Source organism: Molothrus aeneus, chromosome 3 (genome assembly GCF_037042795.1).
Source record: "Molothrus aeneus isolate 106 chromosome 3, BPBGC_Maene_1.0, whole genome shotgun sequence".
In the NCBI taxonomy this organism is placed as follows: domain Eukaryota; kingdom Metazoa; phylum Chordata; class Aves; order Passeriformes; family Icteridae; genus Molothrus; species Molothrus aeneus.
Window position 1 is genome coordinate 72,944,333 of NC_089648.1, and position 26,676 is coordinate 72,971,008.

The 26,676-nt window shown below is 47.4% G+C and overlaps 1 protein-coding gene across 1 annotated transcript; it reads left to right on the forward strand.

Annotated features, from left to right (window-relative positions):
- On the forward strand, positions 1-26,047 carry SDC1 (syndecan 1). Its single transcript, XM_066545843.1, has 5 exons — positions 1-271; positions 21,288-21,369; positions 22,402-22,895; positions 23,067-23,196; positions 23,719-26,047. Exons 1-5 carry the CDS (start codon positions 215-217, stop codon positions 23,883-23,885), a joined length of 930 nt encoding a protein of 309 aa, XP_066401940.1. The 5' UTR covers positions 1-214; the 3' UTR covers positions 23,886-26,047.
- The last annotated feature ends 629 nt before the right edge of the window (positions 26,048-26,676 follow it).

Consider the following 26,676-nt stretch of genomic DNA (forward strand, 5'->3'; position numbering starts at 1 on the left):
TCCTCGCTATCGCAGAGCGCTGCTGGGAGGCTGGTTCGGCTGCGTGCGAAGTAGAAAAAGGAGGGAAATAAAACAAAACAAAAAAGAAACCAGAAAAGGGAGCAAACCCGCAGCTACTTAAAACAATTCTAAGAGGAGCGGAGCAAGAGCGGCGTTGGAGACGGCGGGAAGCAGGGGCAGGCTGCGCGTTCCCGAGGCCCGGCGAGGAGGAAGGATGATAAACGTGGTGGCCCTGTGGCTGGTGGCCCTTTGCTTCCAGGCTGCTGTCCCGGTGAGCCGAGCGGAGCGGGGCGGGCGCGGCGCACGTGGGGCGGCGAGGCCCGGGTGCGGAGCGGGGCCGGGTGCGGGGCCAGGGCGGCGGGGCAGGGTGGGCCGGGCCGGGCCGGGGGGACCGCCCGGCTCCCCGCTTCGACGGGTTCCCGCAGGGGATCGCAGCGGTGCCCAGCCGTGCCGGGGTGGAGGGCTGCGGTGGCCTTTGTGCTGGCGGCGGGCCCCAGCCCGGCTGCCCCGGCAGCCTTAATTCAAACCAGACCCGCCGCGGCGGCTCCCGACCTGCCGGCGGCTCCGCCCCGGGGCGCCGCGGGGCGGGCGGGCGGCGCTCCCCGCACCCCCCCGGCCACGGGACCCCTCGGTGCGCCCGGGAGGGCCGGGGCGGGGGGGTTCGGATGCTGCCGCCGCCCCTCCGGCGCGTCGCGCCCCGGCGGCGGTGAGCGGCGGGTCCGGGGAGCGCTGGCATGTGGCCCTTTGTGGTTCGGCTGTGGCCAAGTCACGGGTGGCTCCTGAAGCTGCGGCGCTCCTGCCGTGCCCCGGCACAGCCCCGGGGAGCGCGGGTTGGTGGCTCTCCGCCGCCTTTGTGCCTGAGAGCCCCGGCCCAGGGCACGGTGGTCCGGACTCTGCTTTCTGCCGCTGGAACAAAGGTCCCGGTGCTGCCCGGCTGGGCGCACGGCCGCGCCGGTGCTGGCGCTCCCCGGAGCGTGGTGACCCCGCGGCAGCGAGGCCCGTCCCGGCTGCCGTGTCCCGGGAGCCGCTCTCGGGGCAGCCCGGAGCCGCGGGGCGCGCTGGTCCCGCAGCAGCAGCAGCCGCCAGGTGTCATCCGCGGACAGGGCATGGCTCTGCTCCCGCTCCCGCCCCGCCAGCGAGAGCCTTTCCGCGGAAACCCGGCCCCGCAGCCCCGTGAAGTGCTGTGCTCGCCGCTTCAGGTCTGTGCTCGCAGCCTGGGCGGCGTCGAGCCCCGTGTGCGGTCGGAGGGTGCGGGGCAGGAGATCTTGTGGCCGCGCCTCGAGGGGCGCAAAGCCCCAGTCCCGTCGCTTTCTTCTGAGATGTGGGATATGCTTCTTTGCTTCCCATGTGGTCCCTCACCAGACCCGAGTGTGAACCGGTTGTGGAGTCTTCCCCTTTGGATGAGTTAGGAGAAAAAAGTGGAGCATGAGATAGTTTGAGCAGGCAGGGCCATCAAAGTAAAACTAGTGGGGTTTCTTCTTTTTGAAATGATTGATTTAAAACTTGCTTAGGGGTAAACTGCAGCACCAGTCGAATAAGGAGTGGCAGAACAAAGTGCACAGTGGGATCTGAGCTGCTCAAAATACCTCTGGTTTTGCTGTACCATTCTGTCTGTGAACTTTGCCTATAGTTCTGAGCGTTGACCCTCCTGGCCCACATGGCAGTGAGTCGTTATGAGATGGCTAAAAATTACAAACGTGAGTGTAGGCAGCACTGTTCCATGGAAGGAAGGCTCTGCTCTCAACTTCTGAGTAAGCTTCTGCTTAATGAAGTGGGGAAACTGCAGTTAATTTGCAGCCTCTGTACTCTATTTGGATAAAATTCCCCTGTGATAAATATTCTTTACTAGAAATGAGAAGGACACGAAGTAAATGCTTGTCTGGAGTTCTCCTGTGCCTGTGAGATGCTCAGGCCTGGCTGGCCTTTCAAGGGGTTTCAAGGGTGAGCACACAGAGGAGCAGAGTTCCTGGGGCTCTCCAGGATGACTCAGCACTGAGGCTGTTTCCCTTCTGGTGATCACATGGCTTTTTTCCCCATGTCAGAATTTCAGTGACATGGACTTATCTGCCTTTCCCACCCATCTGGAATAATTATGATTTTGCATTGAGTGTCTGAAAACCTCTTGTGTTGAAGCAGGGTGGCCTTGCACAGTACTTTGAATCTGCCAGACTGCAGTGCTATGGGCATTGCCATGGTTGTGTTGGGTTCTTGGTGGTCTGATTGTTGGGATGGATGCCACTCCTGCTGGCACATGGCTTGGCCCTTGGTTGTTGCTATGTAACTTGGCTCATCTATGTATATTGTCATTGGAATAATAAACAGGAGCAAGAAACTGTCCAAACAATAATTGTTTTCTTCCTGAGTACTCTCACATGCAGGAATGACTGGGGAGGTTCCTGGTCTCCTTCAAGGTGACACTCTATTGCTTAAAACACTCTTTATGAGAGTAATTGCCCTCTGTTATTATGATGGAGACATGGACTTCCTTGAAATTAGAAGGCTGATACATCTTACCATTTTAAGAGTTTAACCTTGTTATTCTCTAAAATAGAAACTTTTACAAGGTATAACACTGCCCAGAAGCCAACTGATCCTGCTGCAGGAGGGCAGTGGGCAATCCAGCCCCTATGGTGAGCGGAGGAGGGTTCTGATTGTTTTGTCTGGTGTAGGTGCTTGCTGGTGGTTGACAGAAGCTTACCAGAGCAGGCCAAACCTTTTTCCAAGGGTGATGTCACATCTGAACATAAACTAGTTAGAAGAAATTGGGTAGTCCAGCTTGCTTGTTAAACATGCAGGCGGTGGGTAAGGAGGAAACACTTCTTTTCTACAGTATGCACAGAACAGTGTCACAGTATTCATCTAGCACTGTAAACAGAGCTGCTCCATCTGAACACTGACTTGCTGGTGGCCACCTCCCGCTGAAATGGTGACTGCTGTATCTGGTCAGCTCTGAGTAAAGCAGCAGCAAATGAGCTGGGGTTTGTATGGTGTAAGGGGGCTCTAGTGCAGTTTTGTAGTCTTTGTTTCAGGTTTCTCTCAGTTTCAAGTGGTGAGAAGAGCTAACGTTTTAATGGCAGCACTCTGAAATTTCTGGAAACAAACAATCCTCTCTAACAACCTGAGACATGTTACAGCAAGTGCAAGAAATCTGTAAGCCTTCTAAAATTAAGTTAGTGCACAAACCTGAAATGTAGGCTGCTGTTTTAGCAGCAAAATCGGTCCATTTTAAGTATGTGTTTTGCATTGCCTGTACTCAGATGTCTCCAGGTGGCCTGTATACCAGCACTCTGTCCTAACCTTCTTTGAAGTGATTCCTGTGTCCAAGAACCATACTAATACCTGTGAGAGAGACATTCCACACTTGTTTCTGGCATCTGAGGAGCTGGGATTTTAGGCCCTCCTTACAGGGAGGAGGGAGCTTCTTGGGAGGGAGAAGATAGGGCCTTCTCCTGAGTAGGTACTGCCAATTACAAAATTGCAGTGCTTCAGCATTGTGGCGTTAGTGTTTTCATCCTAATAGCTTTGAGATAATAAAGAGTAGAAGACGTCTAATACAGCACTCCTTGACAGCTGAAGATTGATGGGCTTGCTATGTTCAAATGGCACTAGTCCCTCAGAACAGCGTTCAGCTGATGCTGAAGCACCTAAATGTAGGTGTCTGTGTGTGCTGGGCGCTTAAGCCCTCATTAGAGTCAAGGCGATGTAATCAGTGGAGCCAAAGAGGGCGATTATCTGACCAGCCCCTGCACGTCTGCTGCAAGGTGAGTTGCTTTGTCAAGGCTTTATTGGCTAGATCTCAAGTTGCCTATAGAGGAGCACAACACCTTTACTCTGGTGCCTTTATCTAGAGCGATTTAGCTCAAAGTGATGGACCTTTTATCTGTGGGAATTAATCGTAATTCTCTCCATAAACAAACAGACTGGACAGAACTAACAAAGCAGTGGGGAGCATCAGCTGCTGGCTAGAACAGCAGCTCCCTTCTAGTGTAACTGTAGTTTTGCTCTGCTAAAGAATGTGGAAGAAATTAGGGATTATAGCTGGGTCCCATCTCAGCATTCTGAAGTGAGTGAAATATATATGAGCAGAAACATAAGTGGTTGTATTTGGGGGGGATGGTTATGAGCTGTTGGGTTAGCATCAGAGCACTGTAATATTTAAAGACACTGTTTATTTGTGGATTAGATGAGAGGAGCTTTTGTTACTCTGTAGACTTTGATACAGGCAGTGAACTTACTGTGGGGAAGTTGTTTTGACCAAGAGTGAAAGGACTTCTGATGTTTCTTATAGGCTCATTTCTGAGTCGAGAAGATATTCTCAGATGCAGAAGGCATGTGGTGCCTCCTTTGGAGTGCTGAGTGTTCAGCTTTGCTAACAGGTCTCTAAGTTAGGGCTGACAAGTGTGCTTCACCTGAGCTGCAGCTCTGCTGGCTACTGGTGCACCACAGCCATGAGCCTTATCTGGCCTGGCTAGAAACTTGGGACAGTGCCCTTTCTACTGTGGGGATGCTCATGGAAAAATTACTGCTCTGTGAAGCCTAACCTCAAGGTGAGATAACATTTGGACCTCCTACAAGCAACTCTTGTGGGGCAACATCTGCTAATGTGGTGGTTTCCCAAGCTCTCTGTTTCTCAAGCAGTGCTTGGCTGCAGTTGGCATTCTGGGTCTTGTGGAACCGGCATGGGTCCAATGGAGTCTGTTAGCTTGGGCTCCTTGCCATGCTCCACTGTAATGTTTGTATCTTGCTGCTGAGACCAGTCTCACCAGTGAGGCTTGCTCTGCTGGATGGGAACCAGTGTGTTAGTGGGATTTGGATGGAGTTGGCAATAAAACTTCCCGTTGAGTCACTGGAGCTGCAGTAACAACTGAGTCATGGAGGTGTTGTAAGTCATGGCTTTCCCTGCTAGGCTTCTAGTTAGAAACTCCTTGGGGTATTTTCAGTTGAAGAACTCTTGCTGCTTCACCTCTGTGTCTTACTGCTCTGCTCTCTGGCAGAACTATCTTCTCCATAGCCCATGTTTTTGCATCATGGTTCTCCTTAACGTCCACTCATTTTGTGTCTTGGTGTTCAGGCTTTTCTAATAACTGAAAGGTCTTCTGGATTGCTCTTGCAGAATGACCCCTGACTAAATCAAGGGTGCTGATGTAATGTAGGAAACTGCCTGCCAACCAGCTTAAACTACTCATGGGTATCCTGCCATGCATGAGGGCTCTGTGTTGTCATACTCCACTGTGTAGCTTTTCTACACTGCCTGTGCAGTAATATCAATGTCTTGATTGCCAGTCGTAGAAGCAAAGGCTGACGGTCTTGATTTTTGGCTGTGGGCAGTCCCAGGTACACACTCCTGTCAGGCAACCTTCTGCAGAGTACAGCCAGTTCACATGAGGACTCCTCAGAGTGCACTGGCTCCATCACCTGAGCACACACAAACCATAGCTGGAGACTGGGGCTTGCTCTTTGTCTGACTCTGCCATGTGATGAGGAGCTTGTTGCCCCTTTTAAATGTAAGGAAACTTGAACTCTGTTCCACTTGGAAGGGGAGTGTGCTGAATGCTTTCTGGGCAGCACTGCAGACTGTGATTGTCCTGTGCTGTACACAGGAAAGCTCTTGCTAATTAGTTCCTAATGCTGGTGGCTGTACACATCCTGGTCGGAGGCAGGCAGCAGCTCCAGTCCAGTCCCTTGCTCATATAGGGATTACTGGAGGAGCAGGCTGTAGATTGAAGCCAGAGGTGGGCAGGGGTGAGTGGAGCCAGTCTGCTTTCTAGAGAGCAAGTGGTGATTAATGTAACGAGTTCCAGATGAGAGCTCTTGTGGAGCTCCATGTCATAGCAGTGGTGCTGCTGTGGCTGTGCTGGTAGGAAGCCTTTGTATGAATATGATCTCTGGGGATCAGAGCCAGCAGCTACAGTGCTGTAGGAAGAGACTACCTGGCTCTTTCCTGTCCCGGAACAGGATCCCATTGTCCCATCCCATGTTGTCTTTTCCTATGCTTTGAGACCAGAAGAGAGGAGAAATACAAATATAGGTATATATTTATAGAGAGAGACATCTATGCCTGTCACATGCTACTTGTTATCCAGCTGACAGCAGAGCTTGGAGGCTGTATGCCCTGGCCCTAGCATGGTGATCTGGGAGATTTGATACCTATGCTCTGCACAACCACAGGAGCTCAGAGCAGCCTGTTGATCTACCAAAACATCAGTCTCTGCTAAAAGCATCTGCAGAGGAGAGAACTTGTTATCCCATTGACCAGCTAATAGGGATCTTCTTTAGGGACAGAGTCCAGGCTTTCTTCAGTCAGGAAGCTGATGGGTAAAGCCCAAAGTAGAGGAACCACAAAGCTTGCCTGAATTCATATCTAACACAGATGCTAATATGTGTGATATTCTTCACTCACTTGCTGTGCTCTGTTGCTTATGAAACTGTGACAGAGACTCTCACACCAGCAGATTTCATGGACAAATGAGATTTGTCCACCTCACTGGCTCTAGCAGCATGTGAGTGGCACCTCCATGCAGTGGAAAGTGGTGGTGAGGCTTGCATCGAAACTTGCCCAACAGCCTGCAGCTAGACAGCTTTGACTTCTAAATCTCTTTCTGTCCTAACGGAGGAATCATCTAGATCGTGACTACTTTCCCATCAGTGAACAAAGCACGGAACAAAAGAGGCTGACTCTGGCATGTCTGGGCAGTGGCAAGGAGTGCTGTGCTATCGTGCTCTCACATCGACTGACTCATGGCCTGCAGAAGAAAGCTGCTGGCTTAATCCTGCAGCAGCACCGGCTCCCTCTGAAGTGTGTTTAACCTGCAGAAAGTTCCCCGGTCTGCATCTGTAGTTGCATTGAGCTGTGAAACACTGGTGAGCTTCTTTCTACACAAGCTGGAAGATGCAATTATGAATAATTAGAAGTTGTTACTCTGGTAGCTCAAGAGTGTTCCATGCTCAGTGTACCCTCCCCCCTATACCCAGCATGCAGCCAGAAGGGGTTAAAAAGATTCACCAAATGTTCCTACACTGGTGCTTGTAAGTAAATGTGGTGGGTTGGCCCTGGCAGGGCACCAGGTACCCACCGAAGCTGCTCTGTCACTGCCCTTCTCAGCTGGGCAGGGAGAGAAAATATAACAAAAGACTTGTGGGTCGAGATAAGGACAGGGAGAGATCCCTCACCAGTGACCATCACAGGCAAAATGGATTCGGCTTGGGGAAATGAATTTATTAGCAAACAACTCAGAGTAGGATAGCAAAAAGTAAACCCATATCTTAAAAACACCTTGTCCCCATTTTTCCCCTCCTTTTTTTGGCTTAACTTTAATCCAGATTCTCCAGCTTTTCCCCCCAGGAGTTGAAGGGGGTGGGGAATGGGGGCTGTGGTTGGTTCATCACACATTGTCTCTGCTGCTCCTTCTCCTCAGGGGGAGGACTCCTCACAGTGTTCCCCTGCTCCAGTGTGGGGTCCCTTGCAAAAGGTTTGTCTCTACAAACTTCTTCAGTGTGTGTCCTTCCCATGGGCTGCAGGTCTAAATCACTGCTCCAGTCTGGATCCCTTCCATGGGGTGCAGTCCTTCAGGAACAGGCTGCTCCAGCTTGGGTCCCCCACAGGGTGACAGGTCCTGCCAGCAAACTTTGTCTGCTGTGGGCTTCTCTCTCAATGGGGGCTACAGGTCCTGCCAGGAGCTGCTTCCAGCATGGGCTTCCTGTGGGGTCACAGCCTCCTTTGGGTGTCCCCTTGCTCTGTTGTGGGATCCTCCACAGGCTGCAGGTGGGTCTCTGCTCCACTGTGGACCTTCATGGGCTTCAGGGGCACAGCTGCACTAGGGGCTGCGGGGGAATATCTGCTTGGGGCCTGGAGCTCCTCCTGTCCCTCCTCCTTCACTGACCTTGCGGTCTGCAGGGTTGCTACTCTCGCATATTCTCGCTCCTCTCTTCTCTGGCTGCAATTACTCCTGTGCAATAACTTTTTCCCCTTCTTGACTGTGTTATCCCAGAGGCACTGCTTGTGTCACTGATGGTCTCAGCCTTGGCCATCAGTGGGTCTGTCCTGGCTGGCTGGCACTGGCTCTGTCAGGCACAGGGGAAGTTCTGTCTTGTTAGAGAAGCCACTCCTGTAGTTCCCCTGCTACCAAAATCCTACCATGCAAACCCAGTACAGTAAAGCATGTTAGACACAAGGTGTCTTGTGACCAACTTAAATGCTAGAGCCACAATTGTGTAGGAAATCTAATTGTCTGGCCCATTCTGTAATGCACCCCCCTCAGCAGACTGCCTGCTAAGAACCTTCCTGTGCTTATTTGGGGGCATACTGCTTGGCAAGGCTCAAAACTATGCCATAAATCATTCTAATAATATGATGGTATTGGTGGTGTTCTGGTGCCTGGGGATGTTCTCTGATATTATTTAATTTACTAGTATGATGTAGCCAGTGGGTCTCTGGCTGCCGGCCCAGAATATTATGAAGTTGAGAAAACTGCAGTATCCAGTACAAGAAAGTGAAAGTTCACAATAGAGGACCACAACTCTTCTCTTGGAAACTGAGCCTATTTTGGATAATTCAGAGAGCTGAGCAAGTACAGTTGTGTGAGAAGTCTTGTGTAATCCATCAGCTGAGGGTTGTGAGGTGAATACTGCACACCTGGGACAGCATTCAGTGTTGTTGTGATGGTGCTGGTACATGCCAGTGGTTCAGCCTGTGCTTTTAGACTTGGCCCATAAAGTGGTCCTTCAGCATTTTGTGCTCTGCTTTATTCAGAGGGATAATGTGCTGGCTAGAGTTGGTAGTCACAGAGTAGACTCAGACATTTATTCATATATATGAAATATCTTCAACTTAGTGATGTTCAAACAGTGTCCTATGAGTTTGATCTGTTGTTATGTCACATCTTGGCTATGCTGATGGCACCTCTTGACAGAAACTGGTCTGAACTAGGGGACATGCTGTGCTAGGAGTAACTTGGTAGTAAAACATTCACCTTGCCTTGCAATTTTAGTGCTGTTTTATTGACTTGTTGTGGTGCCTGTCAGTCTGTCAGCAGTGGCATTAGTGGTCTAATGGAACAGAAGTGGCTCTTGTCTCTTCACAGTATAGGTGTGTAAAACACAGGGATGTCCAAATCACAGCTTGAAATCTTACAGTTGCCCATATGAGGCAGGAGAGCATCCCGAGTGCACAAGCATGGCAGCATCTCCCACTAAATTCTAATCTCCCCACCTGATTTGATGGCTGCTCTGAAAGAAGGCCCTGGGGAAGACAGGTCAACAAGCTGTACACCCAAAAATGACAGCAGATGAGGCTTGGATAACAGCTGAGATCAAAAGGAAGCTCTGATTTATCTCACCTTGTAACAGTCCCTCATTCACGGCTCTGCTGTGCAAATGTGGTGTGAAACAGTGTAACTGGGTGACTGGGTCAGAGTCAGTTTAATCCAGTAGGTGTTTGGGCAAGAAATGCCTAATGTCCATTAATTAGATGAGTGGAACCGTAGGTGACTGGAGCACAATTGCAGCAGCAGGGTTTTTCAAGACCGTTTCTGGTGGGAGGATTTCATTTGGTGCTTCATCACTGGAATGATACTTCAACACCCTCGTGACTCAGCATGGAAGTACACCAGTCAGATCTCATAATCTCACTGAGGTGTTGCATAATTTAACTGTGAATGGTGCAACTGCTGTCAGATCTTTGTAGCATGTGCAGGATTAGCAGTGCTTTTGTAAACCTGAGCACAGAGACCATTAGTGTCCTCGGAGGGAGTGCTGTGAGCTTGGTCTGTGCCATTTCATGTGGGTAGATCCCTGGCTGTGTGCTCCAGTGCTTGTGAGCATGAATGTTTCTCAGAGGGAATCCATGCAGTCTGACCTGTGTTCCACCTTAGAATAACTCAGTGGAATGTGGTCCAGCCTGTGCCCAAAGACCACCTGATCTGCTGCTGTTTGTTCCAAGGAGACCAGTAGCACCCACAACACTTGCATGGTGCTTTTCTTCAGGAGCTGCCAGGACTGTTGTGGAAGGAGGGGGTAATGGTGAAAGTGCCTCTTTGAGAAGACTCTTGGGATAGGGAAACAGGGTATTCCTGATCTGAGATGTGCCTCCTGCTTCAGGGGGAGATGTTTCAGTCCTTTAGGGAATGGCTTAGTCATGGCAGTGTAACTGCCTCTGTTACAGGGATGACTTGTGCATTATAAACAACCTTGGCTTAGTCAACACTGAGATCCTGTGGATAAGACAATGTTGATAGCATGCCTCATAATGTAGGGGAGAGACTTGATTTCATCAGATCTAAGCTGGCAGTGGTGAGCCATAGAAACAAACATAAAAAGAACACCAAGAATTATAGAATATACTGAGTTGGAGCTCCACAAGGATCATTGAATCCACTGTGTGCTAGTGTAAGACCTGCCAAGAGGCAGGAACTGCCTTGCATTGGGTCAAACCCAAAATGTAAAGCTGCCTGCATGGTCTGTGTGAGTCCAGCCACTGCAGCCACTGGCTGTCGATTGGGACTCATGAGTTCATTCCTAGCAGACTGGTGCTGGTTGCTGTGAGCCCTGCTGAGCAAGAACAGAGTCACTTAGAACTGTTTGGAGCTTAGCTGTGACCAAATCAGAAGGGTGCTGTGGAATGCCAACTCTTGGCTCATTTTGCTGCCTAAGTTTCGCTTCTGTAGCTCCCTTGCAAGTAGTCAAGGTCTTCTGTGCCAGACTGACAAGCAACAGCACCAACCAATCAGGTTTTGGGATGTCCCTGGTTCTGCCATCTGGTGTGCACATGTGAGAGAGAGATTGCATTGGTGCCTGTTCAAGCCAGGCGGCTCCTTCTGGGTGCTTCCAGTCCCCTGATTCATCAGCTCTTCAGTGGGGGTTGTGGTTGAAAGGGCTGGTGGTGATGCTGCAGCTGGGAAGTTGAGTTTTAGATTTATATTGAAATGCAGCATTCCAAGGGAAAACATGTCTGGGATGCATGTATGGAAAATACAGATTGTTAGCTGTCCTGGCTTAGGTCTTGTCACTGCAGGACAGTAGCAAAAACTAAGTTCACAAGCCTTGGAGACTTCATTGTGCACCCTCTGAAGAAAATGTGGAATTTTCACAAAAGCAATCAAGGAGGCTTTGTCTTGGGTTGTTGAGGCTTGGGATGTTGTCATGATCTGAAGGAGCTGGTGTAAGTTAGAGTGTGAGCAGATCAGCTGGGAAGATAAAGCAGAGTTTGATAGCAGCAGGCCTGGCAGCTGGCAGGTGTTTCTGTCACTGAGATGTGAGCAAACAGAAGGTAACTTTTGTTGTCCTGTCCATATCCGGTTGCTGCAGAATACATCCTCTTATAAAACATTATCTGGGCAGTTCCACTGTAACTCTCTGTAACTAATTGGAACACCTGGTCAGCTTTTTTGCTGTTGTAAGGCCAAGCATTTGTAAGTTTAAGTAGTCTTACTTAAGTTTACCAATGGCTTTAGCTGAGACTTTTGGTACTCCTGGGTTGCAAGTTCATCTTTCTGCTGAGGTTTAAACAACATCCTAGCTGCTGGGAGCCATAAGTCCTGCCCTAAGTACAGGCTTTTTAGTTTGATACACTAGGGATTTTTATCTGAAACTTGGATTTCACTAATTTAATATAGCACTGCAAGCAATTTGCTCAAATTAGAAACATGTATGCATCAGTAGTAGACTGAAAATGTTTCTGTGATCCTTCAAGAAATCTTAGAGCTTGGTCTCCTGGCTCCTTGGCATATCTCACCTTAGGTAATTGCTGGACTTCAGGGTGGAGAAGAGGGAAACTCTTGAAATAAGAACCTGAGTCTTTTCCTATCCTTGTGTCTAGACACTGAAGGCTTTTGCGTTTTCTCTTGTCTGACAATTGTTCCTGGCTGTGTGTTGGCTTCTCTTCCTCAGGTGAAGCAGAACAGTGTCTTTCTCCCTCAGAATACTGTGTAGCATAGTGATGAGGTGTTTTTTGACTTCTGGGATCACATCTGCTCAGGTCAGAGCACTTGTGCAGCTGTAGCACTGCTTGTGGTAGTTTGCTGATCACATTAAAGCTACCATGGAGCTCATTTGAAATGGGTAGTAGTTACAGCAAGCAAGTTGCACAGCATCTCTCTCCAGGAAACAGGCTTCCCTAGGCCAGAGGCCCACGTGTTCTGATGCTGCTGAGAGACATCAGCGATGCACAGGGTGCCACCACCCCAATTGGAAGACCTGAGATGCCACAGACCACATCTTGCTTTGCTATCGGCACACCTCTGATTTCTGAGCTGGGACTTCCTGAGCTGACTGGCTGAAGATGACAAGAGCAAGCTGTGCTCCTGTGGGACCAAAATCTCTGAGCTGCCTCTGCCATGCCCCCACACTGGTGTGCTGCAGGCTTGTGCTCTGTCCTGCAGCCACGGCCTGGCCAGGAGGAGCGCGAGGGGCCGGGCCGGGTCCTCCTCCGAGTGTGGGGCCGGGCCCCTCATGCAGGGCCAGATCCCTCATGCAGGGCCGAGCCCCTCAGTGTCCTGGCACGTGGCCCACAGCCCCACACTGAGCATTTGGAGCGCACAGGGCTGCTGGGACAAGTCAGTCCCAAATGGAACAAATGGGAGCACTCACCACCTGCAGCTCTTGCCTCAAACCCAGTCCTGGGCTCCATTCAGCAGCCTCAGGGCTGTAATGCCACTGGTTGCTTCTCTGGGAGCTGGATGGTTTCTGAGGTGCGTGGAGAAAGGAGCCTGGCTTCCCCAGCCCACTGTTGCACTTGTCAGGATCTCTGGTTCTGCAGCAAGTTTAACTGCAAGGACACTTCTCAGTGCTGATTGTTGAACAGGGTGAGTGCTGTCAAGAGATGGGGCAAGGAAAGGAATTTGCCTCCACCACAGGTCAGCTGGTTGGGAATAATTGGCAAAGAATGCTGAAGACATAAGCTCAGTGTGTTTATATGTGCTGAAGGCAGCACTGCAAAGTCCAGTCTCTTATTTAAAGTGGCTGTGGCTGCTGATGCCTTGTGTGAGGTGAGTTGCTCTTTCTCACCTGAACTCCACAGCAGGGGCTGCAAGTGTGTGGGAGGAAGAGGCAGCAGGTATTTAGATCCTGTCACTTCTCATTTCTTCTGCTGGCAAGAGGGTTGCATTTATCTGTGCTGTAGTTACCAGTATGTGTGGGCAATGTGTGGGTTTGGGCTGCTGGAGTCCTCTGCTGGATAGGTTTCCATTCCATAAAGATTTTTCTGCTTGCCAGCATGCTCCCCTCTTTAGCCTTACTTTGTCAGGTTTCAGGGATGGGTGGCTCACCTCTAGCCTCTGCTGAAACCAAGCAATTCCTTGTCTGTTCCTTTCTAAACAAGCAGATGAAGTGGCTGTTGCTGTAAGAATCACTCTTCCCTGCTGGTTTTGCTACACTAGGAAGTAGGAAGTGCTGGTGACTTTCAGTCAGAGGGTTTTAAGACAAGCTAGGTTTGCCTAGTCTTGACTTAGGCAACTCAGTGCTCATCTCTCAAGCCAGCTTAAGTAGATTGAAATTAATTTCCCAGGATGGATGGCCTCAGTGAGGTGCACCTACTTTGCACAACCCTTTGAGCTTATATATTGGCTGTGGCTTTCTTTTGCTAGCTCAAGCAACAAATGCCTGAACTATCAAGTATGTTAAAGAGCTGCAGGGAAGGATCTTTAAAGAAAAGTGGTTTATAACATAAAACTGAACTGGCTGCTTCTCTTGAGATTAGCTGCAGGGAAATGAGCTTTCTCATTAGACTGCATCTTCAAAGCACCAACTGCCTTGAACGTGGGAGACAAAAGGGACCCCCACTTTTGGCCGTATTGTGACAGCCTGTCAGTGATACAGAGTTAAGCTGTGTGCCTGTTGTGTGCCACGTCTGTGCATGTGTTGGTCTGTGGTGAAATTCAGTCTTTGGCCTGGGCTGCATTGCTTCACTGGAAGGAGCAGGTTGGTGTGGGTGAAAGCAGTGTGTAGTAACTTCCTTGTTTAATACATAGTCCAGGTGAAAAAGCAGGAGCACAGGCTGTAACTCACTTCTCTATTGCTGAGGAACTGAGCAGGCTTCTGGTGGAGCTGGCTGAGAGGTACTTGAGAGGCAGCTGAGCTCTTCTGCATCAGAGCTGGCACGGTGCTCTGTGCACTGCTGGCACAGAGGGCTCCCATGCACAGCTGCTGTGCTGTCCCTGCTGCCATGGGCATGGCCATGAGCTTCCCCTGCTGAGGAATCCATGGCCCTCTGGGACTCCAGCTACTCCAGCTTTGCTCAGCCCTCTCTGATGAAGGATGTTCAGTGTACTCTTTATCAGGAATAAATGGCAATTGCACTGGGCCTCCTGTAAAGTTCAGGTGGCCCAGGATGAAAGCAGAACTGCTCTGGTTTGAGCAACACATCTGTGTAGCCTTTGCTACCGTGTATTCAGCCTCCCAGGAGGACTGGGAGAACTCAGAAGCACTGCTGTCAGACCTTGGAACAAACATGATCCACGAGCAGACACTGCAGAACCCTCCCTACAGCCCCTGTCCCTGCTCATTTTTGTATGAACCTGTGTGGCCCTCTGAGTCAGGCTCTGATTTGCGTGTTGCCTGCAGTCTGGTGATGTGCATTTCCATAATGCATGGCAGGCTGGGGAATGAGTGTCAGCAGCCCAGAGTGCAGGCTGTGAGCCTGTGTGAATGCTTAAGCAGCACTGGCTGCCACGCTCTGCCCTGTGCCAACACAAACACTTGGGCATTCATGCACTGAGTAGGATTGGGAAACTGGTCCTGCCGGAAAATTCTTTGCATGATATTTTATCCTCTTCTTAATTTTTTTTCTTTTTTCTTTGGATTTGTTGGGTTGGGTTTTTTTTTTTTTAGGGGCGGGAGGTTTGTTTTGGGTTTTTTTTTTTTTTCCCTTTGCTTTTTCTTTTTCCTTTTGTTTAGTTTAACAGGAGCAGTTCCCTGATCTGGTTCACCATGAAAGTGCACAAACAGACGTGCAGGGGATGGTCCAGGAAGCATGAAGTGACATGCTCTTGTGGGAGGTGGGAGTTAAAAGGGCCCTGCTGTACAGTGTGAAACTTAACCTGGTGGCGACAGGCTGGTTCGTTTTTGCTCTTGGCATGTTGATTACTGTGTTTCTGCCCTACTTAATTAAAAAAGTTGCTGTCACTCTAAGGAGAAAATGTAAAGCTGATTGGGCAATAGTGTGGAGCCTCTAGAAGCACTGGCTGCTCTGCCTGTGGAGCAGCTGGATGCTCTTCCTTGGTCACTGCCTCTTGTGCAGGGGATCAGAGTATGCTCCTACAGCTGGAAGAAAAGTAGGATCACAGCCTAGTGAACAGTGGGCAGTTTACTGTCTGTTTTTTTCTCCCCATAGTGGAATAGATCTTAAGAGCTCTCATCCTGTTTTGAGCAGCTATTGGAAGGTGTTTTGCTGCCTTTGAGAGCTGAGTGCCAAGAGGAAACTACTGTGTAATGATCAGGGAGTTCAAACATAACTCCCTCAAAGAAAGTTCCTCTCTCAAGTCACCAGGCAAAAATAGAAGAGGACACCAGTAAGAATGCAATTAACCAAGATTTTCCATATTTCTTTGCACTAATAATGGTCTGATAGACAAGCAGCCAGATTAACTGGCTTGCTTACCTCTTTCTGCTAAAATGGTGCTTGCCTTGCTGAGCAAAAGAGCTCCCTTTGCTTTCCACTTGCTGCTCTGTGGAAGGAGCACCCTCTGAGCTATTCTCCAGCCTTGCTGCATGTGGCACAGATTGATGGATGGAAGGGTGGGGATGCTGAAGCTTGTTGATACACATCAAAAGGTTGTTGAGGGCTCGGGAACACCACCATCTGAAACAGGGAAGGCACTAGGAAGTGAGAAGTGCTGGTGACTTGGTTTGTAGAATCATAGAAGGGTTTGGGTTGGAAGGGACCGTAAAGTTCCAACACTCCTGTTGTCACAGCAGTCCTTGATTGGAACACTATCCAGGGATAAAATACTGCTTAAATCTAGGCTGTCCAGCCTTTGAACTGTGTGTGGGGTGGTTGGTAGCTGTCCTTGGCCTGTGCTGTTAGTCTGCATCTTTGGCTCCTCTAGGAAGAGAAATACTTCATTAACCTATGTGATTACCAGGGAGCACCAGGGTTTATTTTGAGCAGTGAAGTAGCAGGAGAAACAACTGCAAGAGAATTTAGGTGAGGTGGTGCCACACTGCTGCTGAGTTCTGGAGTAACAGGCTTGCATGCAAGCTTCAATCTTGACTTACCATATAAAAGCATCAGCTCTCTTTCTGCTATTCCAGAATTTATGGCGGACTGTTAAAGAGAAGGTCTGCATGGCCAACTTAATTCCAGAGTCTGTATGTATGTAAAAGAAGGGGGACAGGTGAGGATGCTGCTGGTGGGTTTTATATGATTGGGGTTTTTTTGATTGTTGGGTGGTTTTCTTTTTAATTTCTTTTTCCACCTTAACCATTGAAGCTGTCTCCTGACCATGAACATCTGGGATTGGAGTTAATTGTGCATGGGCTATTAACTGCAGAATATCAAGGCTTAACAAAGCTAAAGTTTCCTTCAGCAGGTGGTTTTGTCTTCCCCCCACACTAATACCAATATTAGGTTGAGGTTAGAGCTCTTCGTGCTGCTCTGCCTCAGATAGCATTTCTGCTCTTCAATGTATAGGAAAAGGTGAAAGACAAACCTTTCTGTTTGAGTTTATTTAAGAATTAATTGTTCCAATCCTTTTGAAAGTATTCTTCTAGATGCTCTATTGTAGCCAATTTACAGGACAAATGTTTGTCTTGCTCTTGAATATCTCTTAAACAAGAGCAAACTATTGGTTTTCCTTCCCATGCAGTTGCAATACTCTCACAGGATGGTTAGGGAGCTGTTTGAGGTGGGAGAGCTCATTACAGTTCATTCTTTTTCAGCTGAGTAAGAAGGATTTATTAGGGGAAATAAATGTGCAAATTTAACAGCTTTATTCAGATAATGGAGGATTCCAAGTGTTTTTGACACTGCAGATCACTAACTGGATTAAGAAGAGTTGGATACAAATCATCCTTAATCTAGTTAAGGGCTTGTAGCAGCTTGTGGCAAAGCTAGTGGTTTTGCTTACCTCAAAGAGCAATTTGAGAAAAGCTCTTTCCTTTTGCATGTATCAAATTAAATAAATGTGGTTCCCAGTTGGGGCAGGGTTAGATCAACTAATCAACTACAAATCTCCCCCTCATCATGAGAGAGTGCTTCAGATCTCTGCTGTAGCAGGAGGGAGCTCTGTAGCAGCTGATGGGATAAGCCCAGAAGGACCCATGCTTTGAGACTCTGACCAAGATGAAGACTGAAGAATAGTTAAAAATGATACTTTAAAAAAGAAAAAAAGTCTGGATTATGTCGGCCTTCTGGATCCAATAATATTGCTAATGAGTTGTGAAAGCCTGGCCCATTGTTGATTAAATTGAAGATGCCACTAAGCAGCTTTCTGGTTGTCCCAGCAGAACTGAATAACTATTGTTCTGCAACAATGCAGTGCTCAGCAAGAGCAGAAGCTAACAGTCACCCCAGGGTTTCCCCTAAACAGGCTGCTTTGATCCTTGTGGAAGAGGGTCTTCCACTGGTTAATGAGAACTGGTTAAATTATATCAAAAATACAGTTAAAAATTTTAGCCCTCACATGCAACTGAATTCAGTGACAGCAAATCAAAAGGACTGGACAAGTATTTCCAACCAGTTGTCTGAACTGCTAATAAAACCATACAAGCTTGTAAAATGGTAAAAGAGCAACATATTGTAAGTGCTCAATAAGAATGTAATGACTTTTTGACTAGAGTACATGAGATACCATCCAAGATCCACTCTCTGAAAGGTAAAGTAAGCTTGTTTTAAGCTGGAATTATTTTCAGCTCTTTTGTATGATAGCATAACCCAGTGTTCTGTACCCCTAATCCTCCTGGCTAATCAAAACCTTTCCCATTGGTGTAAGTCAGCTTTAGTAAAAGGTCATTGAAAAACCTTGACCATGAGGTGTTTGTTCTTTGAACAGCACAGTCTGTCTTCCTGATGCAAACCCAAATTAGTTCAGTCCCTTCCAATGCTGTCCTGAGTCAGTGTTTTCTAACCTTGCTGTGTCTGAAATCCTTCAGCAGCAGATCATCATAGAAGCATGGCCTTTCTGCAGTACTTGTGTTTTGTGGGGAGGTAACCATCTTTTATGCCCATTGTAGCTGTAATTTATGGAGCAAGAAATGTAGTCCTTATATAACCATACAGTTACATAAATTGGGCAAATGTTCCTTAATGCTCGTGTGTCATGAAATTGGATGATGTCAAGAAATTACAGCACTTTGTGGGTATTCTGACTGCTATCCACATGTGCATAATCCTGTACTTCCCTTGAGTATTTGGGCCAAAGAAAGTCCCTCTCAGATCCCAAGCCTCAAGCTGCCTGATTAAAGGGAGGTGCCACAATGCCCAGAGGAGCAGCTGGGACGAGGGGACAAGACCCCTGGGGACATGTAACTTCACTAAGTTCTCATATAAAACTGTGGAAAGCAGGCTTTGCTGGTCCTGATTCGTGTTTTCTATTATTCTTAAGTGCAGCAGCCAGCCTCAGGGGTTGGTGGGTCATGTTTGGAGAATGGGTGCTGAGCAGCTGCTGGACAGCTCTGCCCTGGAACACCTCGGGTGTCCCTTGGTTTAGGCTGAGCTGCCCTGGGCTTCTCTCCTCTGAGGAGGCCCTCACTATCCCTGCTCAGATACAGGAATCAAACTAGGATTCAAATGGGTACATAACAAAGGCTGTGGAGAAGCAGAGCTTGCAGCAGCCTGGGAAGAGGCTCGGAGCTCAGGTGTGTGGGGAGGTGTTAAAGGTAGGGTGGCTGGACACACTCCTTAAGAGCAAAGGAAATGTGGCACAGCTGAACAAGCCACACCTATTCAACCCCTCAAGGCAAAGGGGTGCAGGGTCAATAGTCAAGATCAAGAGTTGCCATTTTATTTCTTGGCAGTCTGTGATCCTTTCAGGAGGATTGTTGAGGTCTGCAGGCAATCAGTCTGTCCAGGTGTTGGAAATCTATATGAGCTACCCCTGAATATTCAGATTTGGGGGGAAGGCAGCCTTGATCCTAGCTGAATGTGTATGGTGATACAATCTTAAACTGTATTGGCAGTGCCTTACTTCAATAAAAAGCTGGAGAGTTTGCTTTCTAGCTGCTTCCAGGAAGTTTTCCCACTGGGAGGAGAATGCAACCCCCACCTTTAGCAGCACATTCCCCTTTTGCACTCAGCCAGGCTGAGTGAAAGAACAAAGGGTTGTGCTTGCCACTGCTGGTGTGAGAAGTGAGAGAGAAAAATGGTCTCCAACCCCCCATCAACAAAACCAGTGCCATTTCTAAGGCCTCACTTATCTTCTGACAGTACTGGGAAGGGTACATGAGGGAGCTGAGTTGGGCAGCCTGGCAGTTCTTTCTTTATTCTTTATGCACCAACAGTTCGTACTCTTTAATATTTGAAGTGAAGTGAGATCAGCCCGTGTGAGTCACCACCCTTGGACACAAGAAGGAAAACACATGGGAAGCACTTATCTGACCTACTTTCTGTGTAAGGGTGCAAAAGCTCAGTGCAAACAAGCAGGGACAAATCTAAAAGTCAAAATTACCTCATGTCTTGCCGTTAAGCAAGAGATCGAAGGGCAATTCACTCTAGAAATATGCTTGCAGAAGCTTAAGGAATAGTACTTTGGGGTTTATTTTTAGTAGGGAAGAAAAGAGCTAAAAAAAATGTATGTCTGTATGAGGGGGTTTTATTCCTAGTTTTTTTCTTATTAAAAAAAAATCATAGCTACAATAATTGCCTTATTAAGATCTTGGGGCTGAATAGGCTGGTGGCAACTTAGTTACTTGTCTTCAGAGAGGTAGAATCTAATGGGCTAGTTAACCACCTTGGAAACTAGTTCTGTGGAAATGTGGGGAATGGATAAAGTATTAAGGATGGAAGAGAAAAATGGATAGACCTGGTATCTTAAGAATAACAAGGAGATAGGACCAATAAACACATCCATTGTGGGTAATAAAGTGACAACTAAATAGCTGGATTGTTTTGACAATACATAATGGTGCTGGCTAACTTCTCCCTGGGATGAGGATGAATGTTATATTCATTTTAAAGTGACACTGTGTTAATGCAAGCTAGAGAGATTCAGTGGGCCTGGTGGCAAGAATATGTGTCCTTTTTTTACATAATAAAATGAGACTTTGCACTTCTTGGGATCATAGGGATCCCACAGCTTGGATGAGTCAATGTGACATCTAAACTTGCAGATGGCAGTGCTGGAAAGGGGTGACAAAGGTGACTTTAGGATGGGCTAGAAGTCAAAATTTGTGGAAACGGGGAATGTAGTTGGGTGTCAGAAAGATGAAATTTGGAAGAAGTGACTTAGAGGGTTTTGGTTTGAAATCTGAGAAGGGAAAATGACTGGTTAGGTAATGGTAGCCCTGCAGAAATAAACCTGAGGCTCGTCATGAGCTGAGAGTCAGGCATGTTGTAGTGATAGGAGCAGTAAGTGTATACAGCACAGGCCAATGAGATGCATGAAATAATCATTCTGTAATTAGTAAACTAGTAAACACTGAAAGAGTGTTGTCTTCTTTGGAGATCCTGAGTAGCTTTGAGTGTTGTATGCTCTGACAAACAAGTGCCATAGAACAGGGATTTGGCCTCTTGTTTCAGCAACTGAAATTCAGTGCTGGGCAGTGCACTCCTTGGAGTGTAAATGGAGAAAGTTCAGGGCTTATTCTCCAACAGTGAAGGCTGGCTTCTATCTCTGGACTTATTTTGAGTGCCCACACATAGTAAAAAGGGACTTGGATTCTCCTTCTAGCTAGCTCAGACCAAAGCTAAGTGCTTTGGTTTCAGATATGTGAACAGTATTTGAGTCATAAAGGGAAAGAAGACAAACTATTTTGCCTTCCCTTCTGCTCCTTAGAATTAATGCAGTGATTTGCAGATGGAGTGGTTGGTAGATAGGGAAGGCACAGTCAGCGCCTGAAACATGCTGGGAAGGACTGGGCATTGCCTGCTCCCAGGATGTAACACTGAATGCATTCCTTGCTTTCTTCTTTGCCAAAGCAACTGCAGCCTGGAAGCAGTGCAGAGAAAGGAGACAGCAAGACTGACCTTTCCAACACTAGAGCTCCTCTTCTGGGGAGGGGAGCTGGAATGAGGGAAGAAGAAAAAATGCAGTCTGAACAAAAATTTTGTGTGACCTTTGGAACCCCTAGAAGACTCTGTGCAAGCAACCTGATCACTTCAATCTCATCACTGACACATCTTTTTGCTCTTCTCTTTAAAGCAAACTACAAATCTGGACCTTCCCCCTGAAGACCTTGATTCATCTGGTGATGAGGAAGACGCGTTCTCAGGTTCAGGTGCAGGTGAGTTATTAGCAGTTGTGCTGGTAGTGCTTGATCCTTCTAGGATGTGGCACTTGAGATCTCAGTAAGCACCCAAGGGAAGGGGGTTGAGAGAGGAATCCACTCACCCACCTACCCCAGAATATGAGAGCTGGGAACAGAGAAAGAGCCTAATCTATTAATCTTGTATTCCTTGAGATTCTAGCAATTAGTAGAAAATGAGCTGTAGGAGACTTGAGAGGGAGCAGAAGCAGAGGTAGACTCCATGTGACTGCTACTGTGAGATGTGTGAAGAATGTTATGAAACTGGAGTGATTCTTCACTCATGGGGAAGAGAGATCATAACAAGGCCCTTTATGAGCAGGTAGGAGATAATGTTTGAAGGTGTGTAAACCCCAGCCTACCAACATGTATCAAGTACAAACTTTATCTGTCATCAGATGTGCATGTTCCCATGGGCCATAGGTATTTATAAGTGATAAGGGGGATTTAGGGTAGGGGGAAGAGTCTATAAAAATGATTGTTAGACTGCATGAGAGAGACCCTTGGTGTTCAGTACTGAAGTTGAGGGGATGCTAGTGAGAAAAGAGCAAGCTATTGAAAGCTGAAGCATGCTATGCTTCTGCTTCCTTCCAGCCACAAGTTTGTATTTTAGATTATACTCTGAAGAAATTAAGACCCTGAAATCCGTTCCAAATGCAGTTGAGACTGAAGGTGTGACTGCTCTGAATCAAAAGTGTTTATGGAAAAAGACTCAGATATCTACACTGAGGAGTCAGTGTACTCAAAGCAGATTTCCCTTGTCAACCTCACTACAAACAGGCACTTTTGGCTTGGGGAGAAGCAGATGACTAACAAAGTATTGCTGAATACCACATTGGTCTGTCCCTTCCTTATTCCACTGAAAAGGATGAGGAATTAAAAACTGAACATTGGTTATTATGAAAATTGACTGTGAAGGTTAAGCATCCTCCTTAGACCAGTGTCCTGAAGATACTATAATAGGCCTCTAAACTGGCCAAGGGTAATATTTTTTGTTTGTTTGTTTTGCAGGTCCCCTGACTGATCAGTCTCACACTTGGAAAATCCCAGGAGAATCAACTAATTCCTCAGTAGTGGCAGCACCAGTGGATTTCAGTGAGCAGCCATTTCATGGGATTGAGAGCAGAACTGAAAAGGAAGCAGTATCTCCTTCTGCAACCAGTAATCCAGTGACAGAGAAACCAGTTGTAGCTGTGAAGGACGAATTATCCATCCTGGGCTCACCTGATGGGAAACCAGCAAGCCATGTAGTCACAACAACAGTGAGAAGTCCTACTGCTCACTTCCCTTCCGTGGTTCATGTGACTCCTTCAGAAGCCTCTGCTGTGGTCCATGAGCTTGAGCCTGAAATCCCCAGCTCTGATGTGCCAGACACCAAGGATGTCCCTGAGCCCCACTCTACTGTCCACGGTGAGGGAGAGGTGGCTGCCACCCCCGCGGCCACAGCTCCGGAGGATGTCGCTCCTACACATGAGGAGGTTTCTGAAGTTGGCTCTGGAGACCCGGTGAGGACTAACAGTTCTGACACCCTTTGCAGGAACATGTAGTCTTTAAGTAGCATGTACTAAGTTTGTTTGGTGGGAATGGGTGTTAATTAGTCAAAACCAGTGATTGGTTTATGTTGGTAGACAGGCATGATGAGAAACATGAATAACCTGCCCTGTATGTCCCAACAGGGAGACTTCATCTTGACTAAAGACGAGGAATTTCTCCCCACCCAGAACTCAGAAGTACTGGCTGACTCTGAGAGGAATGCCAAAGCAGCAGGAGCCTCGGGAATTATGGACAGAAAAGAAGTTCTTGGAGGTACCAAATATTTTGGATTTCTAGTTGGTAAAAGCAGATTCCTGGAGTCTCCTGGAAGAAGCTGCAGTTGTGCAAATACATCTCTGAGCAAGGATGCCAACCTTTTATGTTAGACCTCTGAAATGAGGGTGATGATTCTGTCATGTCAAAACCCTAACAGGGGCAAATATTAGTCTGCTAATAGCATCTAGCAGTGGCTGCTTTATCTGCAACTTTGTTTAAACCTCTTCCTTCACTCCTCTGAAAAGTTACAGTAAAATTTCTCTGTTGCTGCCTCAGTCAAATTACCAGGGTTGAGCACCATAGCCTTGTGTGCTGTGCAGCATAGCCCAGTGGGAGATCCATGTCCCTGGGACTGGCTGCTGTATTTGAGCAGGTGCTTGGTTTGGGAGGGGACAGAAGGACACATTAATTTAAGTCATTAAGCCAGGGATAGGTAGGGAGCAATCTGAAACTTAAAATCATAGTAGCACTATCTGGTATGGCATTTAGAGTAATCTGTGTCTTTTTCTCCCCTTCCAGGTGTTATTGCTGGAGGACTTGTAGGCTTGGTGTTTGCAGTGTTTCTAGTTGCATTTATGCTGTACAGAATGAAGAAAAAAGATGAAGGCAGCTATTCACTGGATGAACCAAAACAGTCTAATGGAGGATACCAAAAACCACACAAACAAGAGGAATTCTATGCATAAACACTGATCTTCAGGACACTTCTTATTCCATCTTTCTTGGACTCTTCTCTCCCTGCACGTGGACCTCCTAGTGTGCTTTGCATTAAACTTAAGCCATATGATCATTGGGTTATTTGCCCTTACCACTTTGCCATTGGAAATTTTTTAACTACAAAGTAGATCTGGATTCATTGAACATTCCCTGCTTTCTTGCACAACTTGGTTTTTTTGTTGTGTTTTTTTTGGTTTTTTTTAACAGAATTGGAGCTGCAAGTTCCTAAACTCACCTTGGTTTATCTAAAGACTGCTGGGACAGGCGGTGGGGAGAAGATAAGGGAGCACTGTATGTATAAAACTCTTGATATTTAGGGAAAGGGCTAGCAAGAATAACCAATTACCAGTGCTCACACTCTGTATAGCAGGGGTCCTTCCTATTTAACTCATAGATGTGTTTCGAGTGTAACAAGTGGCTGTGCTGGGCAGACATTTGGTACACTGCTGTCCTCTAGCTCTTTCTGACAGCTGTATTTGGAGCACTTAATGCCTATGAAACATCAAGCTGAACTTGATCTCTGCCAAAAGGAGGTGTGAGGGGCAGGGTAAACAAATGACTGTCACATGGTTTAAAATAACTTATATTTTGGAAGCATTATCCCATACTCAGAACCAGTTCCTAAGCAGCTGGTACGTACACTAGCAAAAAACAAACCCCAAGAACCCCAAAACTGAGCGGAGAGCTAATTTTGCCAATAGTGTTGGGCTGTCCCACTACATGCTCCGCTCTCTCTCTCTCTCTCTCTGTCTCTCTCTCTCAAGGCTTAGGTAAGAAGTAGATTTTTTCCAAGCAGTCTCATCTCAGACATTCCCTTTCCTAGGTGCTGAGTGGAGGTTGGCTGTCCTGCTGCCTGATCTCACCCCGGGCAGTAGCAGGTGACCGGGGCCGTGTTGTAGCACCTCTGGTCACCGCGGCTGTTTCGGAACGTGCTCTGCCCTCTGTGCCACAGGGTGCCGTGGCACACAGGGCTGGGAGGTGGGGAGCAGCACCTCATGGCTGCAGCTAAGAAGTAGAGAAGCATCTGAAATGAGCCTGGGGAAGGCTTGAGTGTAGGTGGCCTTAAACAGATACAACAGTTGGTGTGCTTGACTCTCACTACTCCGGAACGGCTCCTTGGAAGCTGTTCCTGCACTTTGGAGAGAAGCCACTCCAGGGATGTCAGTCTAGTAAGGGCAGAAAAGCACCCCCTGAGCACAGTCTGGATGCCTGAAGCTGTGTGTGGTCAGTGTGCTGTCAGATGTCAGGCACTGGGGCCTCACTGGGGGTCTGGAGTTCTCCAGAGCATCTCAAACCGTGCAAACACAAGTGTGGTGTTCTGTACAAGCCTTACTTCTGCTCTGCCTTTGGGTAACTTCTTGCCACTTCAGTTCCTCGTCACTCAGTGCAGAAGGTATGGGGTGGGTGGAGGAGTGTTTACAACTGATGTAAATATTTGTACTGTTGAGCTAGAGGGAATGATCAGAGTACATTGGACAATATTGCAACAGTTGGTACAAATGTTGCATGTTAACAGACAAACTTTAAAACCTGTGTAATTTAAATGAAGTATAAAACACTCCTGAGCTGCCATGCAGCTAAAATTGGTGCCTTCGCTGCAAACACAAGAAAAAAACCCCAAAATACCTTGATTCCAAACTCTTCTTTATGCACGTGGAGAACTTGTGCATATGTGTAGCTGGCTGGTTTTTTAAGTAAAACTGCAACAACCATTATGTTTTTTTGTTAGGGTTGTTCTGTTTTCAGTTGTTTCGTTATTTTGGGTTTGTTTTGTTTTTTTTTTTACCGAATGAATTTTTATAGGTTAATGCAATGACCAGATGGTGTTAATTTCAGCTGTAATTCTTTGCTTTGTATAGGAATGTAGAAATGTTTGATAGGTCTATCTATGAAAAGGTTCTTGTAAAGCACAGGAAGATAAAGTAGTAAAATTCAGTTGTACCTCACAACCTTGTTAGGGGGAAAGGAAAAAAACTGTATATTTTGGTAGTCTTAACTGACAGTTTGTGAAACAAACATGACATTCTGGGTTATTTAAGTGGTACAAATGAAATATGAGTTCTGACAGAAGATGCAACATTGGGTTATCTGTATGCCATGTAAAGGTATACTGCAATAAATGGCATTTTGGCAAGAATGTGTCTGACACAGTCTGTCTGTGAACATTGTTGTGTATAATACATCAAAAAGTAGATGGTGTTGTTTTTAAGACCACCTAGGTCTTTAAGGAATTTGGGTTACAGAACTGTGAATTCTGGGGCTAGAAACACAGAGATTCAGTTCAGCGCTTGAAGGGTCAAAGTGTGGCCTGCCTTCTCTCTCACCCTGCCCTGAGTGTCCTGGTTGCAGTGAGGTGCTCTGGCTGGAGGCACTGGTGTGGGATACAAATGGGCTCCAGTGGAGAGCAGAATGAAATGGCTTTGTTAGAGCCCTGCAACATTTCATGCTGGTTCTGATTTCGGGACCTCTCCTTGTGCAGAATGTCACCATCCCCAAAATGGTGATAAAAGTTTCAAGTCTTCCACAGGGAAGACTCCACCTCCTCATCTTCTGCCCTCAGGAGTTTGAGAGCACTGAGGACTGTAAGAGGGCAGCCCCAAGCCTTCCCTAAAACCTGCTTTCCAAGATGAATTGGAGATTGTACCCCCAAGGAAGGAGAACAGAGCAGGCCTGTCCTCAGCATTCTGCTGTGCAACATCAATTACTCTGGGGTGCTATGGCTTGTGTGGGAGGAGATGGAGCATCACAGAAGTAGAGTAA